The 20,777-nt window shown below is 38.7% G+C and overlaps 1 protein-coding gene across 1 annotated transcript in view; it reads right to left on the bottom strand.

Moving 5' to 3' along the window:
* The window catches only part of NVL (nuclear VCP like), a 43,358-nt gene extending 22,723 nt beyond the window's left edge, over window positions 1-20,635 (bottom strand). Inside the window, exons 1-17 of the mRNA XM_040611389.1 lie at window positions 20,507-20,635; window positions 18,886-18,959; window positions 17,669-17,721; window positions 17,484-17,580; window positions 15,910-15,964; window positions 15,118-15,384; window positions 13,453-13,579; window positions 13,085-13,161; window positions 12,670-12,804; window positions 10,924-11,025; window positions 8,847-8,964; window positions 8,246-8,390; window positions 6,170-6,434; window positions 3,648-3,866; window positions 2,941-3,045; window positions 2,092-2,154; window positions 576-695 (exon numbers count right to left, since the gene is read on the bottom strand). Of these exons, the coding sequence (XP_040467323.1) occupies window positions 576-695; window positions 2,092-2,154; window positions 2,941-3,045; window positions 3,648-3,866; window positions 6,170-6,434; window positions 8,246-8,390; window positions 8,847-8,964; window positions 10,924-11,025; window positions 12,670-12,804; window positions 13,085-13,161; window positions 13,453-13,579; window positions 15,118-15,384; window positions 15,910-15,964; window positions 17,484-17,580; window positions 17,669-17,721; window positions 18,886-18,959; window positions 20,507-20,563 (2,079 nt within the window). The 5' untranslated portion in view covers window positions 20,564-20,635. The remainder of the gene's footprint in view (window positions 1-575; window positions 696-2,091; window positions 2,155-2,940; window positions 3,046-3,647; window positions 3,867-6,169; window positions 6,435-8,245; window positions 8,391-8,846; window positions 8,965-10,923; window positions 11,026-12,669; window positions 12,805-13,084; window positions 13,162-13,452; window positions 13,580-15,117; window positions 15,385-15,909; window positions 15,965-17,483; window positions 17,581-17,668; window positions 17,722-18,885; window positions 18,960-20,506) is intronic.
* Between the last annotated feature and the right edge of the window lie 142 nt (window positions 20,636-20,777).

Consider the following 20,777-nt stretch of genomic DNA (forward strand, 5'->3'; position numbering starts at 1 on the left):
TTCAACACACTAACAATTTGCGCTAATACTGCCCCCCAAAAGTAGAACTTAATCCTAGGTATAGGTAGTTCCTGTTCCAAAACAAGAACAACAAAAATCAAGACAGAGTAGAAAGATAGAAAACTTCACAGGTGGAACAGCTTTGAAGTCCAATGCATTCCACTTACGGGTCCTGCTTCAAATACTTTCATAACCCAGGTCACACTGTTCAAATAAATACATACTTCAGGCAAGCATTACACTTGTATACAGGTGTCAGTATTTGGCCATAAATTAAGCATAATATCAAATTGCACTTTATCTTTTCCTATGGCTTCACACAGCCAAGTTGGTAGTTGGTGGATAATGCACATTCTCTGGATATTTTTTCTATATACGCATTCTAAAAAAAAAAAAAAGTATTAAGCTTTACAAAATTTGACCAATATGTTTTTCCTCAAATATGAGAAAGCCTATCAGACAGTTTTTCTTGGGAGGTACTGAACATAGTACTTTTCAGGTACTTCTATTGCTAGCACAATTCTGCAAAATCTGCCACTGAAATTATTTATGGAAATATTTTAAGACAGACTCACTTCACGGTCAGACCTCCTAGGGCACAAAGCATCAACTTCATCAAAAAATATAACACAAGGGGCTGAATTCCTGGCACGCTGGAATACCTGACGTACAGCACGTTCACTTTCACCAACATACTAAAACAAACGACAAATCACAGTGAAATAATGTAAGACATGAAGAATTTGCTTGGAAAAAAAATAAAAATCACACAGTTTCAAACACTGTTTGAGGTGCTTTGCAAGGGAGAACTGCAATCTGCTAACTAGTTCACTTCTGGTAACAGTCTGTTATCTCTGTTTCCTTACTGATCAAGATTTACAAGACAACAAGTAGTTGTCATTAGCTCACTTTTGACAGTCTGCAGTACATTCAGTGTTTAATATTAATTCTTACTTTCTGGGGAGTAAATCTAACTTGCCGTCATTCCACTGATGAGAATTAACGAATACAATCTCCGTTAAGGACCCTGTTGTTCTTCAGCTGTTCATAAATTAACCCAGTGAGCAATCTGAACACACTGAACATCTGAAGTTCATGTAGTAGCTGCCTGAAGACAGGGGGGTTGGCAGTAGGGAACGGAAAAGTAAACCAGAATTTCACTTTGAATGGTGAATTGTGGGGGCAGGGGTTGCCAAGTTGTGAATACCAACACTTCATTTTTTCCAAACAAACATGTTTTGATATAATTTATGTCTTAAAACTGTCTTTGAATCCCAGCCAGACATTTTTCTTTTTACTCCACAAGGAAGTAGGGCACCTCATTAACTTAAAGAGTTATATTTCCTGCCCGTATCAGTACTTGAAGTACACATTAAAAAATGTTTAGGAAAAGAATAATCAAATCCAGTATTTTGGTTTTAGCTTCTACTTTATTGATAAACAGGTAACTGCCATGGTCTTCCAAGACGTGAGCTGCAGCTGCCTGGCTCACTTCAACACATTCTCATAACTCTAAAAGTTATATCACAACAGTACTAAGTTCAAAGCTTCAAAAACTCAGACTACAGCACTTTTACCTGTTAACATTTAAAATATTTAAAAATCACTGATTAACTAAAAAAGGAAAACAGAACACATTGCTTTCCAAGGTTTCAAACTTCCATTAAGAAGCTAAAATGATTGGCAAAACACATTTCTGAACTTTAAAATTGAAAATTTTACTTTGCTTAGTGAAAGCTGCTGATTTGCAGCTACTGATCACAAATTCTTCTCGCTGCAGATTTGGATTTTTGGGTTTTTTTCCTGTTCTACATAAAAGCAATGACCCATGTAGCTGCTCATTTAGAAATCCTACTTCAGTCAAGAAGGCTCCATCTGCCAGGTAATTTTAAACCAAGATACAGACTTAAAAATACCCAGATAGTTTTCCTTTTCACATGAAAAACTTCACTGCTGAACACTTTAAGCAGAGATTAAATGAGGCAACTTCAGTTGCACCAGTATCAGTTGCATAATTACCAGGAATTTTGCTTGCCCCATGCTTTGGACGAGAATTCCATAAATAACAAAAGCACAATGCTTACTGCATACCATATTTAGCAGTTCAGGACCCTTCACAGATATGAAGTTCAGTCCAGACTCATTTGCCACGGCCTATCAAAAAGGCAAAGACAGATGTATATATAAAACACATTTTTCATCTTTTTTTTGGCTCCATCTATGGCACGTTAAACAAACTTAAGGGAAGGAACATAGTTATCAACTGTTTTTAAAATACAGAAAACAGTACACAAAGTATAATTATATGCAATTAAGAGTGGGAGGGGGCGGGAAAATTAAAAAGGTGTTCTTTTTAATGAGGCACTGCTCCAGATTCACACCCCGCCCTCCTCCCCCATATTAGCTGAAGAATTCTCAATAATTAGTGGGAGTTAAAGAGATATTCAAGTACATAAGAGCATTCAAAGACAAAGATGAGTGACAATCTGGAAACTTGCATGATTATGTGCATTTGTATGAGACATGAGAACTGAAACGCTTGAGGAGAAGGAAGACAAAAATATTATTAGTAAAATATAATAAATAAAAATACATAAATATAATAGAGAGGAGTAGACTACTTCCAAATATATAATTTACACTAAAATATTCCATAGAAGTGATTATCTAATATATTTTCTTCCCATCTTTGCTATTTTCTACTTAATCAACTTCATTCTTTCAAGTCTGGCAGTAATCCCCTCTCAGTTCACACAAAATTGTAACTGTAACAAGAAAATTAAGCAATTTTAGCACAGAGGCCCAAATTTAATTTTCTGATGAGAAGCAGTGCAAAAGCCCAACTTCTGGCAGTATCATCCAGACTCAGTCACTCCTACAAAAACATCCACTTCAAGAAGATTCTTCAGTATTATTAAACATGTTTAGAAAATGTATTACCTTAGCTAACAGTGTTTTGCCACACCCAGGAGGCCCTGCAAGCAGGACACCAGCTGGAGTAGTCAGGCCCAGAGCTTTAAACTGCTCTGGGTTTCGCACAGGTGCCTATAAAAGAAATTGTCGTAGTTATCTGTCACAAAAAGCTAAAATGAAATTTTTCATTTCAGTTACAGCTGGACGAAAACAGCAGGTTCTTTATTCCAATTCTTTATAGCCAAAAAGAATAAACAGTCAGTCGGCATCTTATTATCTTGCGCTACTAAGTACCCCAAAATGGGAGAAGTATCATTATTCACCCAAGTTCTCATCCTAAGGTGTTAGTGTCGAGCACCCCTCTGACCAGCAGTAAGGCTGCTAACCTTCCAGTCTCCAATTCTTTGTGTGGCAGTTGCCTAACTATTGGTTACAGAACTTTTAGAATACCTAACATTCAGCCATTACGAATAATCTGAAAACTGAAAGTGTGAATACAATGAATGAAATATTAAATACATGCACCAGACTTGTAACAAAGCTGAAAACAAATTATTGAAGTCTAACTATTTTAAATGAAGAGGTTGCAAAATCCCGAGTTTCTAGTACGTTAGAAGTCATGGGCAGCATATTATACCTTAAATAAATATTAAAAACCAAACAAGCATAGTTTTATTTCTGCCATAGAGGGAAGTGCAAAAAAAATATCTTTGAAAGTAAAAGTCAAGACGTACCAATATTGCCATAGTCAGCTCCTCCCGAACATCCTCCAGGGCTCCGATATCTGCCCATGTCACATCAGGAATTGTGACAAAGCCTTCTCTCTTGGCAGAGGGTTGCACTGATGACAGTGCAACAATAAAATCATTCATCTCAATGCAGAGCTTCTGCAGCTGCTCCTCAGGCAAGGGGTCTTGCTTCTTCAGCAAATCCAAAAGTCTCTGCAATTCATCCTTAGGGTACATGGAAAGGGAGAGCAAAAGATTATACACTGGATTACACTGTAGGAACCATTTTTTAAAGGGCTTTTTCACAGTAATACTTTCTTCAACTGTAATATTAATTACCATAAAACAAATCATTACGTACAATACACATAAAATATGTAAAATAACATTAAAAATTAACATTAATGGTAAAATTGTTCCAGGAAAGCACTATGCGCATTTAACACTTGTGAAAGCACCGAGCTGACATACTACAGTCTTGATTTAGAAACTACATAAACAGAGCTAGCAGCTAGCACAAGTATTGTGTTCAAATTCTTCCTACTGCTTCTTCCACACTGATTACAAGAAAGTTCTTTCCATGCTGAAGTTTACAGAATACCTATTAATTATATGCATTGGTTCTGTTTAATAAGAAACTGCTCTCAAGAGAAATTGAACAATCCTGCTGAACAGCACAATTTCAACAATTTGTGCAATATTCAATTACATATAAACCTCAAACTCTTAACACACACTTTAAGATTATACACTTTATGTAACATAACCTGATTTCAAGTCACTAATTCATTTCCTCGGGCTGATTAGACCCAGTTTTGTAACCAGGCCCGGACAAAGTTCAGGCAAACAGAGCAGAGACACAGGGCAACGCTTTTCAACACTGTCCCATCTTGCAGATCACAGCGCTCCAGGCAGGTACCTTCCAACCTCCCCAATCAACTCCTGACTGGGGGAACTATCTGAGAAAATACTTGATCAAAGAACTTTATGCCTTCACAACATAAATACATCCCAGTTCTAATACAGAAAGGCAGTATCAAAGCAAATTGATACTGCACTACAAGTAAAACTATATCAGGATTTTCATTTAAAAAAAAATAGAGGGAAGAAAAAAAACATTTGTAAAAACTCATGTTAAGCTTTCACATTTTTCCTACTGCAGTATATGGGAAAAGTATCACTTCCTATTTGTTGCAACTATGATAGCTCTACAACTGCCCACAAAGAAACAGAAGTGTTTGTAGTGCCTGATAATCCTTTTAAGCCCTCCCTCCTCTTCTTAACAGAACCATTAAGAGAAACTCTGAAATAGCCAGGACCACTGGGTTTGTTTACTTGAATTGTGTAAATGATTCTTAAAGGCTTTGTATGTTTATAATATAACGGTTTTCATGACAATACCCTGTATTAGACTATGTCAACCTCCTGCCAGCTATCAAAATATGGCTCTGTTAGGATTAGACTTCCTCATTCTCAATAACCCCTTTGATCAGGGTGATGTTGATAAAAGCGGCAACTACCTGCCCCTCCCCGAGTTCTTTTGGCTGCATCAGGCCCCAGGAAACACTGGGAGGTATGCAGTATGATTATTACTCTAATACAAAGTCTTACTACAGCTTTTTACGCTGGATTTTGTTAATTACAGTAAAAGTTTTCTTCTGACAGTCCTTCTAAAACTGGAAGCTGAGTACAACATGGATTTAAAACCACTTTGTTTTACTTCTCCAAACAAATCTTTAGCGAGCCTATAGGTAATGAAGGCACATACACACTCCGAATTTTGAGAAGCAGGGCCAAGAATTTCTACATAACATGCTCTAATTCACTGACCACAGCACGTTACTTGGGCCACGGAGCAATTCTGGCACTGGAAATGCTGGTTTCTACAACAGAGTTCCAGCTGTACTGCACATAAACACATCCTTTCTCTGCAGCCCAAGTGACATTGCTAACCCAACTTTTCTACTGGATATATACCTCTTCCTCAAACTTGCTACAGGTACTAGACACCACAAGTGATTTACCCCAAGTAATCACATAGCTGGAGGGAAAATGTGGATTGCATACATACTTTTAGACTTTGGCTAACTGTAAGCATACCAGGCCCAGGAAGAGCTCCAGGCATCATAATAGATATTTCATTGAGGGCACAGCAAACAGCTTGGTAAAAACTCAATGCAATAATGCAATATCAAGTCTGATATTCTTAAAATTCTCTTACGGTCAATTCACTTTTGAAGAAGATACAGCCACTATTTTAATCTCTGATCTGCCAGAGAAAGACCACAACACAAACAAGAATGACAAAAAACCCCAGACCTTGTATAAAATATTAACATGATTTTTAGAAGATGTGGATTTTGGGAGCTGCTTACTCAGACGCATTATATGTATCATTAGGAGTTAAGCTTCTGGCTTAATTTAATATTAAGTTGGCCATCGAAAGGATTTATGAGCAATGACTTTCGCAACTGTAAAATGGCTCAATTCTTAAGATCTCATAGGCACATGCTTCAGGGAACAAATACCTTAGGAAGAAGTTCTAGTTGTCTGGTTTCCTCTTCCACCAGGATGTCTGTTCCCATGCCTTCTTCAGCTGTGTTTCCTCCAGCGTGTATGAGTTTTCTCTTCCGCTTCTCAGATTTTATCAGGACCCTGTTCACTGTGCACATAGCTGCCTCGCGACAAAGTGCCATCAGATCAGCACCCACGTAACCCGGAGTCAGCCGTGCTAAATGATGAAATTCAAAGGACTCTGGGAGCTTAAGTTTTCGACACAAAGTCTTAAGAATTCTAATCAAGTAGGGAGGAAAAGAACAATAAAATAAAGATGAAGCTGTGGCTTTTTTCATTTTCACATGAAAAACAAAAGATCACATAAGATCATTAACGTACTTTCTAGTTCCAATGAAAACCAGTTTAAATTATTTCCAGATCAAGTGATGTAACTACAGAAGAGTTATGAAAACAATGAGTTATTAACTACTAAAAACTCTGAAATTATAATACATTCATCTGTTTGCCTTCTCCACCAACAAATTCCATCATCTTTATTACCAGTATTAGCTTGGTTCTCAAGAATTTTTCAACCTTTCTGATAACAGCTGTAGCTAATCCGCTGACTTAAAGTGTAAAAAGTTAAGAACTGTAAATGGCTCATTCCAAACTTGTGTCCTACATATATTATCGTGCTTCATATACGCACAACAAAACACCTTAAGTAAAGCAAGGTCTCCAGGTACACCTCCTCATCTACTCCACCCCGCTAAAGTTGTACAACCACAACTAACAGTTCATGTCTTCAGCAAGACTGATTTACTACGTAATAAAACAACACGCTATTAGGACTGCTGTTTCTACATGACCCTTCTATTAAAAAGGACACATCACCAGCGCCAAAAAAGAGGAGGCGGCAGGGGGGGATAATTTAAAAAAGAAAATAAAATCAACAGTCCCTGTAAGCCTACACCTCCAGGAACACAAACAACTGTACAGAACAGCAATATGAACAAATGTGACTACACTCTAACTTGTGAACAATCTCTACACACTACGATGGCTTTCCCTTTCACAACTCCTATCTTTTGAGGACAGTGCTATTTCTGGGAATATCCTATTTTTTACATGAACCTAAGAAGTATCACAGAATGAGAACTCTCACCAGTCAACTCTATAGTTCTACCTTGCATCATTTCCCGCAGCCAAGAGGAACATAATTACTACAGGGCTGTAGGTCTAGAGGAGGAAGGAAGTTTTAAAAAAAAAAAAAAAAAAAAAAAAAACAAACAAAAACAAAGCGGGGGCATGGCCAGAAGAGGGGTCAGGGAAAAGGGCAGAATAATGGCAAGTAGTGCTGACAACACAAAGCGAGCAATACTGCAAGCAGAATAGTTCGCTTTTTCAATCTAGAAATAAGATCAGTTGAGCCAGAATGAACTTATCCTTTAACCTTTCTTTCCTTCCTGTAACAAGATAAGCCACAGCTGTTTTCACAATTCCCTTCCTGTGTTTTCTGCTGTTGTGGAAATGAGTAGCAGTTCCTCTTTAATTAAAAAAGCAAAAACATTTTTTTTTTATTCTAGCCCGATCTTTGGACTAAAAAGGGCCAGTTACACAAAACAGGATGACCACAGCTCAGCTTAACGCCTGGACTGGTGTATTTCCACAAGGAATGGAATGGAAGAATCTAGGCCTGTTGCTTAAGCTATGTGCTTGAGAGGACTAACAAACAGGCTGCACTTAATTTATGTTCCTAATTTAATAGCCACATAGGGAGCACCAAAGACAGAATGTTAAGTTCCTGAAAAACAGGAAAAAAATATATTTAATTCCACCATCCATACTGCTCAGTCACTCATTAACGTAATGCTAAAAGCAGATCTGCACACAAGAAAGGAAACCACTCCAAAGGCAGACACTGCTACAAAGACAGAGAGTAGATGCACACTAAATGTTTTCTGCACTTTTCAGTGCTCATCCATAGGTGTGTACAGGCACAAATAGGACTAAACACAGTGAAGTACTTTTCCTTAATTTGTATGTTAAGTTGCACATTATTTCCTTATTTATTAACCAAACAGAAGCTTGAACTTTAGAACACCTACTTTTCTCTTGCTGCTTCATCTGGGATCCCTAGACAAATTTCTCTATCAAATCTCCCAGCTCGCCTCAGTGCAGGGTCCAGTGAGTCAGGTCTGTTAGTTGCCCCGATAACAAGGACCTGGGTAGTGGCAGCCACATTATTCAAGTCTAAAGGAAGGAAGGAAGGGAGTTAGTATTCATACTCACCGCCTCAACTTTGTTCTGGTATCTATGGGACTGTCTCTGCAGCACACGGTAATAGAGCAGCAGAGAAACTAACCAACAGTCATACTAAACTGCTGTTCATTCTCATCTCTATTATGTAGAATTTGCATTTTGCACAGTCAAGCAAAAATAAGCATTTCAGATTATGTTTGACAAGTACTCCTGTCATCTTTTATACAACATACAGGCTTATACACAGCTGTCCAGACCACTATGAAAATAACGTAGTAACATCCCCTCACATTTATTAGAATCTTCCCACCGCCCCCAGGTAAACTGTGCCAAAGTACGAAAAATTATTACCACTATATCCACTAAAGTAACCACTACTGAAGGAAAACAAACAGTGAGCCTGATAATTAGGAAGTTTAGCTTAGTACAGATGTTCCTGAAACTGACCATCCATACAAGTTAGGAACTGAGCAACAATTCTCCGCTCCATGTCCTTCGATGCAACTTCTCTTTTTGGGGTGATTGCATCAATTTCGTCAATGAAAAGGACACATGGTGCACTGGACTAGGAACAAGAAATATTAATAATTACAAAATTATACTGACAGAGTGTATTAAGAGAGAGAAAGAAATTTTTCAGATTTTCTGTTATACAATTATCACTGTAAGTCTGCTGCACAATCAACCTGACCTGAACAATTCTGTTGTTCTTACTATCTGGAGAGCCACCAGACGATGAAACTGTGCTAAGCCGAGGCTATGATATAATTAGGGCATGAGATTCAAAATGTCTCTATGTATTGATAAAAATTTAAATGTACCTCTATGTTGCATTACGTTTTCCACAAATATTTTACTGTGACTGCCTAGTTGCTTAAGTCCAAAAAAAAAAAAAAAACCACCCAAAAAAACCCAACCCAAACACACAAGAAATGTCTGGCTTGGGTTTTTTGGGGTTTTTTTGTTTGTTTTTTGTTTGTTTGTTTTTTTTTTTTGTGACATTAGAGCTGTGGAATTTCAAGAGCTAGTATTACTGACACACATAATGAAACAAAAGGAGCAGTAAGTGGTCACGAAAAATGATCTGCCAACTTCAAGATTACTACAGAGCCTGACCATGTTCAAAGAGAAAAAACGAGCAATGAGCAACTCCTGCAACTGATCTGAAATTGTGTACCTCAGTTCATAAAAAGCAAATACTAATACAGAATAAAAATTACTGTATAGAATACAGAAAAATAGAATAGTTTACTGACATAAAATTATTAATATTCTCAAAAAGCACTAGCAGTGCAAAGGAATACTTCTGGAAAACACTAGCATAATCTTCAAAAAAGGTCCCATATTAAAAAAAATAAACGCTATTTTAAAACCCATGCACTGTGTTATCAGGTAGCAACTGCGCCATCTAGTGGTCGTTCACTTTTCTACTATCTGACAGGGAAAAAATGCAACTATAAAGGTTCTACAGCACATGCATAATGTGGAGCTACGTCTTTTTTTTTTTTTCCTGCACAAAAATTAGTACAAAAGCTACTTAAGTGAATGTGAGGGACTATACGAAAGGCAACAGATCTTATTTTTAAATATCTTTTATGCGATACATTTAATTCCTTCAAAAACAACTTTTGTAGCAATCTCCTTTCAATCACTACACATACAAAAGATACACAGTTTCTACAGACTCGGTGCGACCACCTGTTTAATTTTATTCTAAAAAACATCTTAACAAGGCTTTCTAAAAATCTCATTTCTAAAATGAACTGGAAACATAATAATTTAACAGCTTCACAATCAACCTTATTGCCCTGTTTAGCATTCTTTTTTACAGCAACATACTCTGAACACCTATATGCAGTTGTGGGGGAGAGTAGAAAATAAGTTGGAAAACCAGATCATTCTCAGCAGTCAGGAACAGAAAACTGTCCTCATGGAATAAAACATTAGTCACACACTAAAGAAAAAAAAAAATCTACATTTGTTAAATTAAAGTTATATCAACCTGTCTGGTTCTCTTTGCTTCTCACTAAGTCTGGAAGTTGCACTACAGCAGGACTTACTTGACTACTGCTCTTAGAAAAGTTGTCTCAAATTTCTTACTTTACACCTAAACCCCCAAAGTCTTAAGTATCTCATACAGACTCAAACTTCACGCCATACAAGAACAGCAAAGAAACCTTGTAACAAAAAAATCAGAGTGAACTGCTCTTACAACTTTTTTATTTTTATATATCGAGCCAGGCAGCTCCACACGGGTAAATAATTTATGTTGCTCTCTTTACATGGATATGATGAACTATCTTTTGTCAAGATTTCAGAAGAGTAATCCTTGTGCTCTGTGACAGCACAACACTTAGTACAATGGAATTCTGGTCACAGAAGGGAAGACACTGCGGCTTGTGTGCAGCAGTATAAAGATTCACTCACTAATATTCACTCAAATTCAAACCACAGCAACAAAGTATGAATTTTTACAAAGAAAAGGACAAATAATTCACAGTGTTATTTCCAATGGGAGTCTCACCACAGCCTGCTCAAACAACTCTCTCAGTTTCTGCTCAGATTCCCCTGATACTCCAGACACCATCTCTGTTGCTGCCACTTTCAGCATCGGGAGCTCAAGTTCCTGAGAGACAGAAAGAACATTGTATGATACATCCAGAGGTTAGAAATGTTAGCTGTCCTAGAAGGCAAGTTTTATCAATACGAATCTTCTACACTCAAAGATGATATAATCAAGTAAAGAGCTTTTAAAAAAAGATGACTAGCAACTTCAAATTTAAAAATCAGTCTGAGCCATTTGGCCAAGTGAACAAACAGAAATGGATACACAAAAAGCCTGAACAGGTTTCCCTAATTCAGTTAAAAAGCAACTGTACTGCCAAATAGCTTTGCTCCTTGGTCCCCAATCCAATCCCCCACAACGCATAGATGTCAGTTCATGCTTCTGCTCCCTCCTTGTGGAAATTGCTTATTGCCACCTGTAACAAAACATTGCTTAGAAGCGTGGAAGAGATCCCCACCAGGTTTGGTTCCTTTAGTCTTGCTCCAGAAACATCTGAGCAGAACTGTACAATAAGATACTTGCAAAGCTCACACTCAAGGTTTTCTGCTATTAAAAATAAATCGATAAAATCGTAACTTCGATAGACTGTAGCACAGGTAGTTGCAGACTACTTCAAGCTCTCTGAACTACATATTAAAAAAAATAATCCTAATTTATACAAGACAAAGCCACCAGAAGAAAGACTACCTGGGGCTCTGAGGAGGTAATTTGCCTTAAATAGCACTATTGAAAAATCTCTTCTTTAAGAAAAAATACTTAAGAAGTAGTCATTAAATTGATCTCATGCCTGAAAATTTTTCACTTGTGTCATGTTTATTGTGTCATGTATTTAGTAGCCTTCCAGGATACAAATACCCACTGAAGTATTAAAAATCACAGATTCATTCAATGGGTACCTTTTTACAGTAAGGCATAAAGAAAGAAAAAACCCAAATTGTTTTAATTAAAACATTTGAAACAATGTCAGAAAAGTCTAACCAACGTTTTAGGAATCAGTATTTTCTTTCAAAGATAAAATATGCACTACATGTTCATAATTTACACGTATCTACATTTAAGGTTATAATCTGTGATGGTTAAGGAAAAACCGTATTAAAGAAAAATGTCCATCGTTATTATCACTGAATAGTCCTGAATAGCCTCTAGATGTCTATCCAAAACAGACACGTAGCAGCACAGCAGCCTCACCACGCACCAAACTATCAACACCAATAGTGACACACATCCTCTGAAATCATTAGTTTGACACAGGCAAGGCAATATCCAGTTTTCAGATTCAGAAATCACTGTTTAATGGACATCACTCAACAGGATCAATGTAATCCCTCAAAAGATGGTAAGGTTGAGTCCAGGCTTACAATAAAACACTATGGTAAATTTAGCCAAAAGTATCTTCCATTTATAGCCTTCTCAACATCCATGCCTACGCTGCTATCCTGGGAATACCTTAAAACAGTTAATTCAAACACAAAACCCTGTCACTATGTCTCCATCCCTTCTTCACATATGAGGTTCTATCAAGTACAGATTTAGATAGAATTTAAACAAAGGAAGTGAAGATGAATATATTTTCAACTAAAACAGGAAGGAGAGAAAAGAGATAACAGAAGAAAGATCTAATAAATCATTAAGGATTTTCCCCCCCCCCACCCCTCTAAATATAATTCAGAAAAGGAAGAAACTGTAAATTTAAAGCTATCTCACCCCAGCAATTGCCTGTGCAAGTAGTGTCTTTCCGCATCCTGGTGGTCCATGTAAAAGAAAACCGCGAGGTGGAACCACACCTAAGTGGTTATAGACTTCGGGATGACGGACATGAATGAGCATCTTGCATATTTCCTGTTAAGAACAACAGAGACCTCCATTTAAATTGCAGAAATTAGTATTACAGATTACTAACATTATAGACAGAGCAAAATAAAGCAAGTTCTGGTTATTGATGTTAATTTCAGTCACTGCTTTCTAATCAAGGGGGGGCAAAAAACACACCACCTTCGCTGCTGTTGGTATAAGAAGCTATTCTCAGAGCCATGCAGATAAATTCTGCCAGACTTTGACATTTTTCATATGGTATTTTATTCAGTGCATTCTGTACCCCACAAATAAAATTTTAACTAACCTTTAAAGTTTCATCATTGCCTCCTACATCTTCAAACTTCACTGAAGGCTGGTAAAGATCTGGTCCCTTACTTCTAACTGTGAAGAAGGAAAAGTCATGCAAATTTAGACATGGCATAACAGTAGTTGCTAACACCAAACAAAAAAAGTACTCAGCCTAAACAATTAGCTAAGTACATGAAGTAGTATTAGTTTGGGTAGTAGACAGGACTATAATATTTTTTTAGTACAACATTAAGGGTAAGTTTCCAAAATGAAATTAATTCTCAAGGTCACTTCTCTGCACCACAGAAAACACTTCTCTGGTAATGGATTCCATGGTCAAATACCATCTCTGTTTGGAGCAGCACGCTGAAAATAACATCTCACCTTTCTGTTTAAGTAAGATGGAATCAATTTCTCCATCTACATCTGGAAATTCTTCTTTTTTCCTTTTTGTTCTCTTACCCTTTGTCTTCTTTCTTTCACTCTCCAAGACAGAAAATTCAGTTGATTTCTAGGGCATAAACCCAAATTGTATACATAAAACTTAAGTCAGTAGTGAATTTCTGCAAATACTTAAAAGAACAAAATGTGTTAAGTGTCTGTGATGCTTAAACTTAGACATATTATATGAATAAAGACAAGTAAGGCAGGAATTTAACCCCTTCTCTTTGTAGAATTTTTTTTTTTTTTTTTACTTAGGACCTGCCTTTTTTTTTTTTAAGAAAAGGTTTAATTACACCAGTCACTTTTTTTGCTAAGAATACGTATAAGCAAAAAAACCCCAAACAACACCACCCCCCAAAAATTCAAACCACTAACCAAAATCAGACATCAGTTATGTGTGTACCATACAGCTATCCACTTTGAGGTTGAATAAAAATATGAATGTATTTAGTTCAATGGAAACATTTTTTATTACTAGTAGATCGTAAGTGGCTACAAGAAAACACTATTCAGTGCTGACAGAACTTAACTGCATGTAAGAAAAGGACTAATAAAGGAGAAAAGAAATAAAAGGAGGTTTAATGATTAAAGTTGGGGGGTTGGGTTTTTTTTTTAGAATACAGTATTGCAAACATTTTACTTTAACATTTAAGATCTCCCTTTTATTTAACTTCTTTATATAAGAGGATGCAGTACTACTAAGATAAAGGATGATTTGTCAAATCTGCCTATTCAGTAAGCATTTTGTGTAATTAGAAAAGCAGATGCAAATGTGCTTCTTCCTTCACATAAAAAAAGGAGCATCCGGCCAAAACACCTGGTCAGCCAAGCAACATGTTATCTCCCACACATAAACTGAAAGCTCTCAATAGCTAAACAAAATTTTTTTCCAAATAAAACCCAACAAAATTAGGGCAGGAGGAGGGGATCATAAAGTAGGCAATACGTCTGGACAGGGAGTGGGACCTATTTTTCCTGCTTTATAAATCAATGCGATTTCCTTTCAACTTCCCCAACTCTTGTCCATACAGAAAACTTCAGCCTTCCCCAGGCTCACTAAGACTTAACCACTGGTTAAGGGAGACCACACGCTATGGCTACAGCAAGCCACACGCTTCCTGACTAGTTAGGCTGGTCACTGGCAAACGGAGTAAGTAAGAGGTGAGCTCCACCTACCTTTCTCTCAGAATGGGCACTAATCTGGGTCTCCCTAATACGAAGCACTACATTTTCCTCAGAAAACGTGGGGGAAATTCATAATTTTGTGACTTTTTACCTCCCATACAACATGCTTGAAATGGGCCAGAAGGTTCAATCACTTCTGACACGGCAGAACAATGGGCTAAGCCCTGCCTCCTTCAGAAACCAAGCTAAAAACAAGTACTCCGCTGGGCTTAAGTCAATCTTTCCTTTCTACTTAACATTTGCTATCTTTAAATGAAGCATGCACATTTGTAATAAAAATTATAACATTTGAAAAATCCAGAGAGAAAGACAGACAACCCTTTTGGTCTTAGTATTACCCTTCAAAAGCCTGTCAAATTACACAGGAAATTATATTCATGCTTGCTACTTAAATCACACTGGGTTTGTAAAACACAATACCTCAGAAATCAATTTCTTTTCATCTCCTACTCCATCTTCAGAAAGTTCAATGAAAAAGTCTTTTCCAGACGGAGTTTTATCAATGAACCAGCCACCTTCAGAGATGCAGGTTTCAGCTCTTGTTCCTGGTGAGAGGGTGCTTGTTTGAGGTGCTCTTCGCCCAGGAGGAGGGGTTTCCACTGCTTCATTTTTTGGAGTGGTTGGAACAGAATCAGGATTTCCCTTCTTGTATAAGCTCAGCAGGGAACTGTTCAAGTGATTTGTAGACTGCAGATTCATGTATTTTAAAAGAAAATATACAGGTAGTAACTTGGATTATTTATACTAAGAGGCCAATGAAAACTATTTCATAAAAATCATTTAGCATTATCCCTGCTGGAAAAAGCAGTCATACATTTTCCAACCCACTCCTCGGCACATCAAATGACTGCATATAAAACTAAATCTGCTGGTTGAAGGGGCAGCAGCCTTTGCATTTCACCCTGAAATGACCCCTGTTAATCCACAGGCACTTCTTGTAGTCAGAAATGTCAGTTCCTTCAATCATTTCATTCATCTGATAGTCAAGTCCTTCAGGCTCCCCATGTGCTTTCCTCAAAAGTGATTCCCCACCACAGGTTCTTCCTTTTTTTCAGGAAATAGCCTCCTTCTAGCTCTAGAGTCTCAGTTGGTATTGCCAACTCTTGACTATACCTCAACTTCACCTCCACTTTTAAACTCTCCAAGTGCATCGCAATTTGACAACACAGAATCACGTGTTACGCAAATACAAACAGTCAAAATACAACTTACTAGATCTTCTGGATAATCATCACAATCAGAGCCATCTGTGGAACTTCCTGTAGTCCTTTACATGGAAGGAAAATAAAAACCATAAATGTATCTGAGGAAAACTGCTCAGTGAGACACCCACAAGACAAAATAAATGCTATTTCCACAACATGGCTCCCCGCAACCATGATATATAACCCAAGACTGAAGAAAAACTCCTGATGTGCATGCTCTAAATTTACTACTGTGAAGAGTTAAAAAATGCATCCTTTCTAAGTCTGGGGTGGGTTGGATCAACTTGGCAACCTGACTGAAAGGCAGTCCTAAAAAAATTATGTAGGATCAATCTGTTTCAGTTCACCAAGAGATCACACAATCACCAAGGCTGGCACAAGGGAAGTAGTAGCAAATCACTGCTGAACTAGAATAGTCCTTCTGACAGCAATGTCCTAATTTCTAATGAGACCCTTAATATCTATCACAGGTTAGAAAAAACAGAATAGTCCATGAGACTGCACAGGGGTAGCCAGGAAATGAGCATGAGCCAGCAGTGTGCCCTGGTGGCCAAGAAGGCCAGTGGGATCCTGGGGTGCATTGGGAGCAGCGTGGCCAGCAGGGCGAGGGGGGTGACCCTCCCCCTCTACTCTGCCTGGTGAGGCCACACCTGCAGTGCTGTGCCCAGTGCTGGGCTGCCCAGGTCAAGGGAGACGGGGAGCTACTGGAGAGGGTCCAGCGGGGGCTGTGAAGATGATGAGGGGGCTGGAGCATCTCCCTGCTGAGGAAAGGCTGAGAGCGCTGGGGCTGTTCAGCCTGGAGAAGGCTGAGGGGGATCTTATCACTGCATACAGATGTCTTCAGGGCGAGTGTCAAGGGGACGGGGCCAGGCTCTGTTCAGTGGTGCCCAGCGACAGGACAAGGGGCAACGGGCACAGACTGCAACAACTGAAGTTCTGTCTGAACAGGAGGAAGAACTTCTATACTATGAGGGTGGCAGAGCCCTGGGACAGGCTGCCCAGAGAGGCTGTGGGGTCTCCTTGTCTGGGGACATTCAAAACCCGCCTGGATGTGACTTTGTGCAACCTGCCCGAGGGGAACCTGCTTCAGCTGGGGTCGGACTAGATGATCTCCAGAGGTACTCTCCAACCCTGACCATTCTGGGATTCTGTGAAATCTTAATTCCAATCTCATACCCAGTAGTGATTTACTCTGAATATCCTGTCTTGTAGTCTTGTCTCTCAGATTTAGCTAGTACCTCTCGCGCCCAAGAACAAAACTCAGGAACTGAATCACATGAGGGCTGGGGCCTTAGGTGGAAAACTATCAAGAAAGCCTCAAAGATATCCACTAATTCAGGGCTGTATGTTCCCCATAACAGAGAAAACAAGATCGGCTCTCATATCTGCTTGCCTTCAGTGAAAAAAAGTGTTTCCTTTAACAACATGTAACTTCTGATGGAGATAAGCGTATGGGAAATCAAGGATCTATCTGTAACCTTAAAACTACCAAAACTAATAATATGAAGACAGAAAGCTTTAAAGAAATTATAATACTAATGGTATTATTAAAAGCAATCTAATGGTAAAAATTCTTCTTACTCATTTTCCTCTTGTTGTCTTGCTCTTTTTGCCACATGTTCAGCTTCTAAGACTGCTAAATCTTCACGTTCCTTTTCATTACTGATTATTCCAAACACTGAAAGAAAAAGTTCAAACATGTTAAGAAAACAGCCAAAGCATAATCAAAGAATTTGGCATTTTGGATCTAACACTATCAAAACTACCTTTTTCAACTTGTATTCTAAAAGCGTTTCTTTTTCTTCGTCCATATTCCGCACTGAAAAACACAAAATAAAGAAGTTACACCAACGGCTTTTTACCTCAACATATTGTCATTCTCAGTGAAAAAAATTACAGTGTAAGTTGATACCCAAGATTCTACGTAAATTCTTATTAAAAACCAACTACGTGAAAATGTGATTGCTTTTTTTAAGCCCAGAATAGCTCAATTACTGGGATAAAACAAAACCACTAAACAACTGTACTGGTCTCTAAGGAGATGTTTAGTAAAAATTATAAAGGTCCTCTTTAACTGTACAGAGAAGCAGCAATGTACAAACAAGCACACTGGGTTTTATTTCACAAGACTAGTGATTTTTTAATTCAAACAAGAACATATGGATACAGGACTAAAGCCTAGGAAGGACAGTCCCATGAGGAATAATTGTGCCGATTAATAATATTCACTATGAGAAAAATCTGATTCAATGGGCATCCTTAAATGCATTAAAAAAAAAAAATTAGCAACATTTTACCTTCACTTACTAAGGGTATATTTTATTTATTTGCTTTGAGACAGTAGTTGACAGAGGAAAAACAAAACAAAAACCCAAGACCTATAAGCACCCATGCAACGGTTTTAGCTCCTTTTCTCTAACGAGGCACAAATAAATAGAACATGCAAACACATGTGAATATATTTCTCCACCTTCGTTAACTCCCACACCAATGATATACTGAAACACAACCTTGCTCCCCCACCCTGAAAAGCATAACAGCCTAAAAATAATTAGGCAAGACCAACTGTCCTGCTGAACAACCGAGCAAGCTTTAGTCTTATGAAATCCTGCATCTCCTCCATCTGCTTGCACTGATGTGTTATCCTCTCTCATATTTTAAGCTCATTGGAGTAAGGACCAACATGCTGTAATGCATCTGCAGCTGTTTAATTAAAACAAAAAAAAGCAACCCACAAAAAACAAACCGCAAGTAGATCTTGCAATGCTAATGTATTAATGAAATGAGTTACTAGATACATCAGCAAAGCACTGTAGTGGAAATGATCTTATTGTTTCAACTAACCTCAACAACTGGTAATGAAGTTGAGAGAAGAAAAGTAAAGAAAATTAGCATTGTGATTAAAAATACACAAATGCAAAATAACAAAATAATATAGTCCATATTTTGAATGTAGAATTTAAGAATACTAATCTTTGCTCACCTGTAGGTTTTCTGCAAATCAGATGCTAGAACTGCAATGTCAACATACTGGCCACATTTACGACTTGCAAGATACTGAAACGAAGAAGTTTAAGCAGTGAATAAAATCTTTGTCAATCACTTCACCAGAACAGCTAGATCAAATATGCCTATTTCAAACTCTACTCTTCCGAAAAGTCAAAATGAAAATCAGGAACAGCTTAGAACACGCTACACTATATTTCCCAATGAAAGAGGAAGCGCTTGTTAAGACACAGGTAACTTGCTAGCTACGTTTCCAGCGGAAGAGCAGCACACTGTGTTTTGGTGCTTCAGTGACTTCTGCTGGTGTAACTCCATTGTTTTTACTTAGAAAGAAACACAACTCCGTAACCCACACACCATCTTACTATCAGTCTAAAGTTCTTACTTTCTCTCAGTTAACCTCCTTTTGGTTTAGATCCCCCCTTAAAAATGAAACAAGCTACATCAATCAGTATGGATACTGTCATAAGAACTTCAATCTTTACAAGATGTTTCAAAGAATACTATTGAGAAGTATATGAATGAAAGTGAATTCTATCAAGCCTTTTTCTTCTTTTTTCTTTTTTTTTTTTTTCTGACAGCAGCTGATCCAACCCGTTTTCAAACAAGTATGAAAGCGTGAGAAGACATACTAAATTTCAGGTACAACTGTCCTCCGTTTGCTTTCCTCCCCCACTCTCCAAATTAGCAGTGGGGAGTTTCATTATCCTGATGGTGAATTCCTTCTTAAGATACAGGAAAAAGAAAGACAGAGCATCTCCCTAAAAGATATGGTAACATAAATATCACAGCAAGGAGAATTTCTACATCTCGTTTAAATTAATAGCTCTATTTAAAACAATCAAATTGCCTAAAACTGGAAGCATACTTATTTTTTTTTAAATGTTACATTTCATGTCACCCACGGGCTGCTACCGACCTGCAGAGACTATCAAGCTTTTCCACTTCAGAACAGTCAAGACACATTCACTGTGACCTTGTAAATTAAAATAAGCAAATTCCCTCAAGCTGCCGCTCACGTTTTAAGGAATTAGAAGTGGTGTCGCATATACGGACTGAGAAAAACGGTGTGTAGCTTGTGAAGTCACCACGAATTTTCCTAAGATCTGACACTGCACTACGCTGCCTGAAGGAATCACCGCTTTCCCTGCTCCTCACGCGTGTGATGGAAGTGATCTCATTTCGCCGTTTTTTAATGGTTTTATATAATCGATGTACACGTTTCTAAACGTAAACGCTGCCAATTTGCTTATATGTGCTCCGAGTGCTATTTTCTTTGAACAATTCTTTTCACATTTGAAATAGCAGCCAGGATCAGAAATACTGGAGGATGGAAGAAAGAAACAAAACAATACGAAACAACAGAAACTAAAAAAGAAAGAAAGAAAAAAAAAGAAAAAAGAAAAAAAGACGTTTCCAAAGACCTTCCTGAAGCCTTTTTAAAATCCTGAACGACAAGCGGGGTTTCGGCGCTGGCAGCGGGCCCTCCGCGCCGCTCTCGGTGGGCCGGGCCGGGGGAAGGCCGGCCACAGGGAGCCCCCCACCCCGCGGGACCGGGTGCCCCCGGCCAGTCCCCGCCGCCAGCCCCCGCCGGGTACCTGCTTAACGCGCTGCTTCAGCCGCAGGTCCACGAAGTGCCCCGGCCGGCTCCGCATCGCCGCCCGCCGCCCGCCCGGGCCGAGGGCCTCCCGCGGGACCAGGGCTGCCCCAGCGCCCCGCCTGCGCGGCGCGGCCGGGCGGGAATTGCGCGCAGGCAGCGCCGGGCACCCCCGCGCAGGGCCCCGCCGAACCGCCCGCCCAGCCGGCCCGGCGGCGAGGTGCCCCGCTGCGGGCAAGCTCCCTCCGCCCGCCTCTGCCCCCTCGGGCCGC

The sequence above is a fragment of the Falco naumanni genome, chromosome 12 (assembly GCF_017639655.2).
Source record: "Falco naumanni isolate bFalNau1 chromosome 12, bFalNau1.pat, whole genome shotgun sequence".
Lineage (NCBI taxonomy): Eukaryota > Metazoa > Chordata > Aves > Falconiformes > Falconidae > Falco > Falco naumanni.